At 42.1% G+C, this 12366-nt stretch overlaps 1 protein-coding gene across 2 annotated transcripts; it reads left to right on the forward strand.

Moving 5' to 3' along the window:
• The first annotated feature begins 25 nt into the window (after positions 1-25).
• Positions 26-11784, forward strand: LOC133605927 (lysosome-associated membrane glycoprotein 1-like). Of its 2 annotated transcripts, none has more exons than XM_061959327.1 (6): positions 26-156; positions 4164-4561; positions 4703-4822; positions 5109-5175; positions 7911-8084; positions 10693-11784. In XM_061959327.1, exons 1-6 carry the CDS (start codon positions 114-116, stop codon positions 10830-10832), a joined length of 942 nt encoding a protein of 313 aa, XP_061815311.1. In that variant the 5' UTR covers positions 26-113; the 3' UTR covers positions 10833-11784. The 2 variants fall into 2 exon arrangements, with proteins under 2 accessions (XP_061815311.1, XP_061815310.1); XM_061959326.1 differs by having other exon boundaries at positions 29-156; positions 4161-4561.
• Positions 11785-12366: the final 582 nt, after the last annotated feature.

The following is a 12366-nucleotide window of genomic DNA, read 5'->3' on the forward strand; positions in this document are numbered from 1 at the left end:
GGTGTTTCCGTGTGTAGTATTGTTCCCTTGACTGAGTTGTGACTCGACTAAGTGCAGATGTTTCATTTTGAGCGTCATTTCACGCCAATTGTACGCTCCGCAAAATTGCCACCATGAAATCGTCCCTCCTGCTTCTACTGTGCTGTGCTTTTTCAGGTAATATTCTGTCTCCCCCAGAGACACTTCTGCGTTCATGTGTTTTTTTAAACAATGTGTGAATATGTTGCTTTTTAGTCTAAATGTCTCCTCGGTTTATAGGCTTAATGTTGTCCAATTAAATGGTTTCATTCAGTAGGGAAAGACTCAAAATGTCGGTGTGTGAGTGTGTGACTTCCTGGTTCGTTCACACATTTCCACGGTGTTCCTAGGTAGCTGGTTTGTGTCTCTGTTTAAAAAAAAACAGCCAAACAAATGTAATCTGCTTTTAGCTTGAGCAGCTTTCCTCTTGTTTGCTTGACGTTTCATGACACAGGAGGAGAGCTTTAACCACAAAGTTCGCCTCTAATGTGCCTAATGTCTGTTAGTTCAGTCCTACGGGGAGCTGGTAGTAACTACTAAAGAGCTGAATTTAGACTCATAAATAAACCCATGGACTTTTGCACTTGGATAAATAGGACGTTATCAGTCCATGTCAACACAACAAGTAACTTTGCTCTCACCCTCCACCTCACGCTGATCTTACATTGCAATGTCTACCTTTTCTTATTTGACAAATATGCTGTTTAACTAACACAACACAAATAAAAACATACTGTTGTTTTTTTGCACTAAATGACAACATTAATGCTGTCAAATGATACTTTTTTTTACATCCAATTAATCACACTTTTACATTTGGATTAATCTTGATTAATTACCAGTGTTGGGTTAGTTACTGCAAAGCAGTAACTAGTTACAGTTACTAGTTACTTCATTTCAAAAGTAACTCAGTTACTAACTCAGTCACTTACACCAAAAAGTAATGCGTTACTGTGAAAAGTAACTATTTAGTTACTTCTTTTTTTCTTCTTCTTTTTTTTTTTAAAGCTCCCATTAATGCCCTTTTAGCCTTCATTTCAGTACTGTTATTGCACTGGAGAATAATACAATGTGTTGATCAACTTGACATGCATTTGCATCACTGAACTCTGCTAAGCAATGTGCTCTACATACAACACACAAAGACAAAGATATGTTACAAAGGCCAATTTGTTTCTGGCCAGAACAAATTGACAAAACTATTTTAAATAGCTGCAACATAACGTACATAAGTAACAAACAGCATAATAACAGCATAGATGTAAACCAAGAAAGGCACACACTACATACACAAAGCCTAACCAGGCATTTTCTTTACTGAGCAAAACTCTTTATTGTCGGCCATAAACACATCACCAAAACATTAGTAAAAAAAATGATATCTAGCAAAAGTGGTCATTTTCTGCAGTACAAACCAGACCAAAAGCAACTTTGTTATATCAACAGCAGCCACTCGCTCTTTCTCACTTGCCAACACTTGCACATATGGCACTTAGCCAGTGATGCGTTTACAGCCACACAAAAAGTCGGACAACTCCAACACCACACATAAAGTGTAATTCCAGGTCGTTACACTATGATTTACCAATCAAATGTGTGCTTATTCTAGTGTCATTTATTAGGAATCTTAATTTATAAATATTAATCATTAAATGCTGTTAGTATATTAAATAAATACTAATAAAAATATATTTTTTACAAACAAGAAGTTGCAGGAATGTACACATGATCCCCTCCATTGTGCAACATGTGAATGTTTTAATGGGAACTAAATGAAAGGGGTACAAACTATTTCCAAAGCAGGACCTCCACCCAGACAAACAATACAAGTACACAGTTCATGAAAAACAATATTTTTTGTTATTGTCATTGTAAGTGGGCCTAAACACTTATATTAGAAATGGAAATGACTGCTGTCATTTGATTATAATAATAAGAGAATGTTGTCTGTCTATCTGTGTTGGCCCTGTGATGAGGGGGGGACTTGTCCAGGGTGTACCCTGCCTTCCGCCCGAATGCAGCTGAGATAGGCTCCTGCGACCCCGAAAGAGACAAGCGGTAGAAAATGGATGGATGGATGGAGATTGAACTTGTTATTTAGTCAGGTTTGGGACAGGCGTGCTGCTGGTGTAGCCACAGTGTGCACGTCTAAAGTTGCTCACATGGGCTCCACTCAATGCTCAGGGAGTTTTTGCGTTTGCTCACACACATGAAAAATTAGAGGGAACATTGATTGACAGAGTGTGTACCTTAATCCTTAAGTGGTGGAGGTGAAGTGGCATCAGAGTCTCTATCTCTCTTTACTAGCTTCGTCGAAGCATGTTGCTTATGTAGCTTGTTTCAGCAGATTTGAATTGCTGTTTTGGGCAGTAGATGGGATCTTTGATCCAAAGCACAATTTACATTTAACTCAAATGTTATTTTCTTTGTGCTCGACAAAAGAAAAGTAGTGAAAATATCTCCATGTTAGCAAACTCGACTTCTGGCTCCGCCATGATCAGACACGCCCCCCTCCCCTCCCTCCCTCTCCTCCCTCTCCTCCCTCCCCACACTCACACTCACACACAGAGCGCGTGTCTCTCTCTCTTCTCCGGCTTGTGACACAAGAAGAATCAGAACGATGACACAGCAGCGCTCCGATAAAACACACTTTATACTACATAAAAAGTAACGTAAAATAACGCAGTAACGCATCATGTAGTAACGGTAACTGAGTTACTGAATATAAAAAATAACGCGTTAGATTACTAGTTACCGCCGAAACTAACGGCGTTTTAGTAACGCGTTACTTTGTAACGCGTTAGTCCCAACACTGTTAATTACAAAATTACAAGGACGATACTCCCAGAGATGAGTGCCATGTACACAACTCGCTGCCTAAAGCGAGTACACAACATCCTGAAGGACGGATACCACCCAGCACATGGACTCTTCAACCTGCTACCCTCTGGAAGGAGATATAGATCGATTCGCGCCAGGACCACCAGAATGTCTCACAGTCTGTATCCCCAGGCTGTGAGACTGCTAAATGAACAGCCTGCCCCTTTGCTGCCCCGGACCATCTTATTACCTCACTCTTCACCACCTCAATAATTGTGCTCTGGACATTGCATTGCTGCAACATCAACGTAACACCCATCAGACATCTGACTGTTCCCACCCCCACGTCCCTCTTATCGCGATCTTCCTGACAATGCTAAAATGCTAAAATGTAAACTATTGTCAACCTGCACATTAATGCAGTTTCTATGCCGCTGGACAAAGCTCAAACAAAATCTCGTTGTTCATGTATGACTTAAGTGTTATTATGACAATGACAATTAAGGAATTGATTGTTTGATTGATTGGTATTACTTGCTTACGTGATTTAAATTAACTTGAAAATCAGGACACCGCTGCAATTTTATTGTCCGAATGTCGCCCAGGAACATTCTGTAAATGTTCTTTGTACTTGCTACTTAAATGCATGTAATGTATTTGTTAGGAAGTCTCTTTTAAAACTGTTTTTATCTAAAGTTAAAGTACCACTGATAGTCACACACACACGAGGTGTGGTGAAATTACCTTCTGCATTTGACCCATCCCCTTGTTCCACCCCCTGGGAGGTGAAGGGAGCAGTGATCAGCAGCGGTGGCCGTGCTCGGGAAATCATTTTTGGTGATTTAAGCCCCAATTCCAACCCTTGATGCTGAGTGCCAAGCAGGGAGGTAATGGGTCCCATTTTTATAGTCTTTGGTATGACTCGGCCAGGGTTTGAACTCACAACCTACCGATCTCAGGGCGGACATTCTAACCACAAGGCCCATATGTGGGTTTTTTCGAGTGAAATTTACCAGTGAGCACACCAGTCAGAGTCTCTCATCTTTGTACTGGTGTATGCATTGACCTGATCACTGACCGTGTAACAACCGCGTAGCTTGTCAGGTAACCATCCACGGTGAGGGTAAAAAAGCATGTACAGTCACATCATTTGTGTGATTAACCCGTGCAAATACATGATTAATGCACTATTTTTTGTGATTAATCACATGGTTTAACTCTTTATTTTTGACAGCCCTGATAAAAAGTTCGTTGAGTGACTTTTTTGATCTCTTGCTGCATTAAGTACTAAGAAAAAAAAACTTTTGTCTTTGTTTTGTAAGAAGCACTGACGCTGGCTCAAGTGGACAAGGCTCCTGCAACTTTGACCCCTGCCAAAAAGTTTGTGACTGACCAAACCAGCAGCATACCAAGTGTTTCACCTGCACCCTCCACCAACGCTACAACGCCTGTGCCCTCCACCAACGCTACAACGCCTGTGCCCTCCACCAACGCTACAACGCCTGTGCCCTCCACCAACGCTACAACCAAAGCTGCACCCTCCACAAACGCTACAACGCCTGTGCCTTCCACCAACACAACCACAACGCCGACATCGCCTCCTTCTCCTCCCAAACCCACACCGCCCGCCAACTTGAGCGTTGGGAACTACAGCCTGATGAAGGACAAGGTGGTCTGCCTGATGGCTCAAATGGCACTGCAGATCCGCCTGATGACACCAAAGGTAGGTTCTTGCAGCCAAACATACACTTAATCACATCGCCAAGTGACGTGGCTGTAGACGTTTTGCACACGTCTCTTTAGAGAACATGCAGCTGTCAGCATTTTTTTTTTAGGAAGTGAATATTTTTTGTTCCTTTTCCAGGCCAATGGGACCTTTGTGGTTCAGCCCAATAAGACCAAAGCAATCGGGGAGTGTCAGGAGAACAAGGCTAACCTCACACTGGTCTTCCAGGAGGGTTTTATCACCTTTATGTTCAACAAGGTGTGTTTGCCTTTTCTGATTTGTTTCCCAGATTGATGATGGTAAAAAGCTCACCGTGACTGTACCTTGTTTGCGCCATCATGTGATGTTGTCTGACTGGCGAGGAATTGTTAGAAAAGGGAAGTGGACTTGACAAGCCGGTTTTGTGTGTGTGTGTGTGTGTGTGTGTGTGTGTGTGTGTCACAGCATGTGACATGGATCACACACTGTCTCACCCGTGCATACACAATGACTCATGTTGACTTTGCAATTAAGATCATGTTCCAATTTTCTTTTAATTCCACAGAGCTTGGCTGAAAACAAGGTCTATGTGGATGCTCTGTCTTTTGTCCTCTCCTACCCTTTCAGTACAGGTAAGGCTCAGATAAAACATGTTCACTAGATCCCCGCTATTTGCTGGGGTTACAATCCAAGACATCCCAAAGGACCCCTTGTGAATGGTCACAATCCACAAAAAATGGACACACTCCCGTAAAAAAGTAACAAAATGCCTATTTTCCAGGGGTTCATGGGATAATGGCACATTCTGAAAATACAATTACAAAAACAAAGAAAGCTTGGGGGGAAAAGAGCAAAAAGACATTATGTAAGGAGGGAAAAATGTAAACGTTGATGCTGGTAACACAAAGCAGTGTTGCCAGATGTCACAATAAAAAGAAGCAACCAGTTCTATGTAAACAAGCCCAAAAGGCAACCATCCACATGTGTGTAAAACGGAGTCCGCTTAATGGTACAATATATGCAATTATATACATATATTACTATTTTATGCATACAAAACAGCAAAAATATACTAAGTACAACATAAAAACGTTGAATAACTTAAATTGTTTAAATTACCACATTTTTAAACTTCAATCTGAAGGTAATATACAAACCCCGTTTCCATATGAGTTGGGAAATTGTGTTAGATATAAATATAAACGGAATACAATGATTTGCAAATCATTTTCAACCCATATTCAGTTGAATATGCTACAAAGACAACATATTTTATGTTCAAACTGATAAACTTTTTTTTTTTGCAAATAATCATTAACTTTAGAATTTGATGCCAGCAACACGTGACAAAGAAGTTGGGAAAGGTGGCAATAAATACTGATAAAGTTGAGGAATGCTCATCAAACACTTATTTGGAACATCCCACAGGTTAACAGGCAAATTGGGAACAGGTGGGTGCCACGATTGGGTATAAGATTCCATGAAATGCTCAGTCATTCATAAACAAGGATGGGGCCAGGGTCACCACTTTGTCAACAAATGCGTGAGCAAATTGTTGAACAGTTTAAGAAAAACCTTTCTCAACCAGCTATTGCAAGGAATTTAGGGATTTCACCATCTACGGTCCGTGATATCATCAAAGGGTTCAGAGAATCTGGAGAAATCACTGCACGTAAGCAGCTAAGCCCGTGACCTTCGATCCCTCAGGCTGTACTGCATCAACAAGCGACATCAGTGTGTAAAGGATATCACCACATGGGCTCAGGAACACTTCAGAAACCCACTGTCAGTAACTACAGTTGGTCGCTACATCTGTAAGTGCAAGTTAAAACTCTCCTATGCAAGGCGAAAACCGTTTATCATCAACACCCAGAAACGCTGTCGGCTTCGCTGGGCCTGAGCTCATCTAAGATTGACTGATACAAAGTGGAAAAGTGTTCTGTGATCTTACGAGTCCACATTTCAAATTGTTTTTGGAAACTGTGGACGTCGTGTCCTCGGACCAAAGAGGAAAAGAACCATCCAGATTGTTATAGGCGCAAAGTTGAAAAGCCAGCATCTGTGATGGTATAGGGGTGTATTAGTGCCCAAGACATGGGTAACTTACACATCTGTGAAGGCGCCATTAATGCTGAAAGGTACATACAGGTTTTGGAGCAACATATGTTGCCATCCAAGCAACGTTACCATGGACGCCCCTGCTTATTTCAGCAAAACAATGCCAAGCCACGTGTTACATCAACGTGGCTTCATAGTAAAAGAGTGCGGGTACTAGACTGGCCTGCCTGTAGTCCAGACCTGTCTCCCATTGAAAATGTGTGGCGCATTATGAAGCCTAAAATACCACAACGGAGACCCCCAGACTGTTGAACAATTTAAGCTGTACATCAAGCAAGAATGGGAAAGAATTCCACATGAGAAGCTTAAAAAATGTGTCTCCTCAGTTCCCAAACGTTTACTGAGGGTTGTTAAAAGGAAAGGCCATCTAACACAGTGGTGAACATGCCCTTTCCCAACTACTTTGGCACGTGTTGCAGCCATGAAATTCTAAGTTAATTATTATTTGCAAAAAAAAATAAAGGTAATGAGTTTGAACATCAAATATTTTGTCTTTGTAGTGCGTTCAATTGAATATGGGTTGAAAAGGATTTGCAAATCATTGTATTCCGTTTATATTTACATCAAACACAATTTCCCAACTCATATGGAAACGGGATTTGTAATATATTGCAAACTGACAGTAATACATTCACAAAAGCAAGTTAACTATTTTTGCATTGCATAATTAATACATGGGAGATTTTGATGTCATTGTTTGTTGATGTTTAGCAAGCTTTGTAAATGACTATTTTTAGCTCATTTGTCTTGTCGTGCTTTTTGTGTTTTTAATTATAATTATAATTATTATTATTATTATTATTATTAGCAGCAGCCTGCTAAGCTAACCTGTGAGCAGGTATCTCACACTTAATCGGTAGGACACCCTCGAGACTTCCTCAACCTAAGAGCCGAGCATATACATACATGTATATGTATGTATGTATGTATGTATGTATATACATGTGTGTGTGTGTATATATATATATATATATATACACAAACATATATATATATATATATGTATATATATATATATATATATATACAGTATATATATGTATATATGTATACATGTGTATATATATATGTATGTATGCATACATGCATGTATGCATACATACATGTGTATAAGTGTATATATGAATATATATGTATACTTGTACTTTTTGATGATTAATGTTTTTAGGTCATGCAGGCTAACAATTTTCTTTTGTGTGTTGCCCTTATCGCTATTGCATCTTGTTTACAATGCGATGCTATGTTCCAGCCAACGGACAGTACGCCGCCAGCAACAAGTCGATGAGAAGCTTTGCCGCAAAAATCGGCCACTCGTACTCCTGCAAGAGCGAGTCACTCTACATGGGGAATGGACTGTATTTGGATGTCAAGCAAGACAGGATGCAGGCCTTCAATCTGACCAAGAGCAATGGATTTGGCATCAGTAAGCATATTAATTTCTCGGAATATGTAGAAGGTATTTTACTCGATGACGTCTCCTCTGTATTTTACTCGATGACGTCTCCTCTGGCCAATAACTTTTTTTTTTAATTCAAAGTGGACCTACTGTGTACGTTAGGGATGTGCAAACTGTGGCTCTGGCAGATTTTGTTTGGCCCAAAACTTGTTTATTTGGCAAAATAACCAAATTAATTCCATCCATCCATCCATTTTCTACCGCTTGTCCCTTTTTGGGGTTGCGGGGGGTGCTGGAGCCGATCTCAGCTGCATTCGGGCGGAAGGCGGGGTACACCCTGGACAAGTCGCAAGCTCATCACAGGGCCAACACAGATAGACAGACAACATTCACACTCACATTCACACACTAGGGCCAATTTAGTGTTGCCAATCCTTATTCATAAAATATATTATTAGATATGAAACTAAATCGCTTTGTCATCTTTTAAATTTAACATGTGAATGTTTCATTTAGATTGTTTATCATATATTGATTAGATTGATTGGATTAGTGTCTATGAATGTTGTCATTCATCCAGGTCATCCAGGGCACTCATCGATCGCAACTACATCTGACCAATCTAAGTCTATGAGCACGAACTAATGAAGCCAACTCGGATGAAAGGCAAAACGTCTTCTAAAACACACTAAAGAGGCGTGTTGCAATCGATTGAATGCTCTGAGATTACATTGCATTAGCATCTTTTTAATGCCTTTTTAATAATTAGTCAAGTAGAATTTTTCAGCATGATTGTTATCATTGAGCAACTACAGTACAAGCCAACATATTGCTCAAAGCTAAATCTTTCTTAGAAAGTAAATGTCGGCTTTGGATTTTTGTACACAATTATGATGAGTACATGAAAAACAGGGTGGTGGTTCGTCTCTTTAAGAAGGGGAACCGGAGGGTGTGTTCCAACTATCGTGGGATCACATTCCTCAGCCTTTCCCGGTAAGGTCTATTCAGGTGTACTGGAGAGGAGGCTACGCCGGATAGTCGAACCTCGGATCAAGGAAGAACAGTGTGGTTTTCGTCCTGGTCGTGGAATGGTAGACCAGCTCTATACTCTCGGCAGGGTCCTTGAGGGTGCATGGAAGTTTGCCCAACCAGTCTACATGTGCTTTGTGGACTTGGAGAAGGCATTCGACCGTGTCCCCCGGGATGTCCTGTGGGGAGTGCTCAGAGAGTATGGGGTATCGGACTGTCTGATTGTGGCGGTCCGCTCCCTGTATGATCAGTGTCAGAGCTTGGTCCGCATTGCCGGCAGTAAGTCGGACCCGTTTCCAGTGAGGGTTGGACTCCGCCAAGGCTGCACTTTGTCACCGATTCTGTTCATAACTTTTATGGACAGAATTTCTAGGCACAGTCAGGGCGTTGAAGGGATCCGGTTTGGTGGCTGAAAGATTAGGTCTCTGCTTTTTGCAGATGATGTGGTCCTGATGGCTTCAACTGGCCAGGATCTTCAGCTCTCACTGGATCGGTTCTCATCAGAGTGTGAAGCCACTGGGATGAGAATCAGCACCTCCAGGTCCGAGTCCATGGTTCTCGCCCGGGAAAGGGTGGAGTGCCATCTCCAAGTTGGGGAGGAGATCTTGCCCCAAGTGGAGGAGTTCAAGTACCTCAGAGTCTTGCTCACGAGTGGGGGAAGAGTAGATTGTGAGATCGACAGGCAGATCGCTGCGGTGTCTTCAGTAATGCGGACGCTTTATCGATCCGTTGTGGTGAAGAAGGAGCTGAGCCGGAAGGCAAAGCTCTCACTTTACCGGTCGATCTACGTTCCCATCCTTACCTATGGTCATGAGCTTAGGGTTACGACCGAAAGGACAAGACCCCGGGTACAAGCGGCCGAAATGAGTTTCCTCTGCCGGGTGGCAGGTCTCTCCCTTAGAAATAGGGTGAGAAGCTCTGAGAGCTCAAAGTAAAGTCGCTGCTCCTCCACATCGAGAGGAGCTAGATGAGGTGGTTCGGGCATCTGCTCAGGATGCCACCCGAACGCCTCCCTAGGGAGGTGTTTGGGGCCCGTCCGACCGGCAGGAGGCCTAGGGGAAGACCCAGCACACATTGGCAAGACTATGTCTCCCGGCTGGCCTGGGAACGCCTTGGGATCCCCCGGGAGGAGCTGTACAAAGTGGCTGGGGAGAGGGAAGTCTGGGCTTCTCTGCTTGGGCTGCTGCCCCCGGGACCTGACCTCGGATAAGCGGAAGAAAATGGATGGATGGATGGACATGAAAAACAGCATTTTAACTATCACACTTTTTTTTTCATCAATTTGATTTGGTGCTGCATTCTTTTTGAAAGTCTTGTTCCAACGTTTGACTTTACAGTTAGTCCAATGTCCTTTTTGATCCATTGAGCCAGAGGACATAAAGCTCTTAAAATTGTACACACCTTTTTATATAAAGGTATTGATCACCTTAGGCTACACCCTCCCTTGTTACACTAATGCACATGAGCAGATATGTTTTCATTTGCTATGCTTTATTCAGCTTGGACTTGGGAAAAGCTGCATGTATACTTTTCTGATGAAGCATGACTTTTCTGCAATGACTTAATGCAAACATTCATTGAACAAATTGTGTATTTTTTTTTTCAGCTGATCCGTGTGCAGCCGACCAGCCAGATTATCGCGTGGCCATTGGAGTAGGGGTCACGCTGCTGGTGCTTATTGTGGTGGTAGTGGTGGTCTACCTGTTGGGCCGCAAGAGGAGGACCGATGGCTACCAGTCGCTGTGAGGCCAGCCATGCCCCAGGGGTGGCTGGGTGAGGCAGAGTGTGCTCTCAAGGGCACCAAAATGCACATTTTGCTCAAAATATGTTACTGGAATAACATTTGGTTCTTTTTTCCCCCACTGTTGACATTTTGTTTTAGCATTCTGTTTTAAAGTGTTGTTTTTATTATGAGAATTGTACTAATGTACCCCTCATACACCGTGAATTAGCAAAAAGGGATTTCTAAAGGGATGCGACTGCATGTGTTGAGAATGACATGTGATGTACTGATCAATTATAATTGCACTAATTAGGGTTACAGCCGAGGTTGTATATATATGGTCGTCTGAATAGAACCCTTGTTTCTAGCTTTATGGCTTCTGATGACAAAACATGCAAATTGTTTACATTATTGCTTAATACAGCCAAAATAAAGTGGGACATAAAATACGTATTAATAATACATTTGTGTTGTGCATGTTGCCATTGTGTACAGCAGTAAGTTGATGTTGATTGTTGCTGTAGATGCATATTTTTCTCCCTTTGAATGCTTTTTATGCCATTAAAGAACGAAGTTCATTCCAATAATACCCAGTTGAGCCAATGGGTAACAACATGGCTTTTTTTAACGTTATAATGTACTTTTAAAAAACATGTTTTGATTTAAACAGAATGGTAGTATTGTTCTTACTGGCTTTGACACCTCTTATTAAATCGTGGCTGTCATACTTTGTCGCCGGATGTCCAAAGGAATTATATTTCTGAAGTTCAGAAATATAATTCCTTTGGACATCCGGCGATCAAAGAATCTGAACGTAATACATACAGGCTGCCATACCATGAATTGATTTACGTGGACCCCGACTTAAACAAGTTGAAAAACTTATTCGGGTGTTACAAATAAGTGGTCAATTGTACGGAATATGTACTGTACTGTGCAATCTACTAATAAAAATTTCAATCAATCAATCAAAAAGCCTTCCTTTATTAATAATGATAATAATGGATTAGATTTATACAGCTCTTTTCTGTCGACTAGTTATCAATCAATCAATCAATCAATGTTTATTTATATAGCCCTAAATCACAAGTGTCTCAAAGGGCTGCACAAGCCACAACAACATCCTCGGTACAGAGCCCACATAAGGGCAAGGAAAAACTCACCCCAGTGGGACGTCGATGTGAATGACTATGAGAAACCTTGGAGAGGACCGCATATGTGGGTACCCCCCCCCCCCCCCCCCCCCCCCCCTCTAGGGAGACCGAATGCAATGGATGTCGAGTGGGTCTAACATAATATTGTGAGAGTACAGTCCATAGTGGATCCAGCATAACAGTAAGAGTCCAGTCCACAGTGGGGTCAGCAGGAAACCATCCCGAGCGGAGCCGGGTCAGCAGCGCTGAGATGTTCCCACCCCGGGTCCCGACCCCGGACAGCCAGCACCCCATCGATGGCCACCGGACCTGTGTGTCTCCCCCTCCACAAGGGATAGGGGGGAGCAGAGGAGAAAAGAAAAGAAACGGCAGATCAACTGGTCTAAAAAAAAAAGGGGGATAT

The sequence above is a fragment of the Nerophis lumbriciformis genome, linkage group LG05 (assembly GCF_033978685.3).
Source record: "Nerophis lumbriciformis linkage group LG05, RoL_Nlum_v2.1, whole genome shotgun sequence".
NCBI classification, from domain to species: Eukaryota; Metazoa; Chordata; class Actinopteri; order Syngnathiformes; family Syngnathidae; genus Nerophis; species Nerophis lumbriciformis.

Coding starts and splice junctions, on each gene's coding strand:
- LOC133605927 (XM_061959326.1), top strand. CDS start 114: ATGAAATCGTCCCTCCTGCTTCTACTGTGCTGTGCTTTTTCAG. Junction 157..4,160: donor ACTGTGCTGTGCTTTTTCAG/GTAATATTCTGT, acceptor TTGTTTTGTAAG/AAGCACTGACGCTGGCTCAA. Junction 5,176..7,910: donor CTCCTACCCTTTCAGTACAG/GTAAGGCTCAGA, acceptor GCTATGTTCCAG/CCAACGGACAGTACGCCGCC.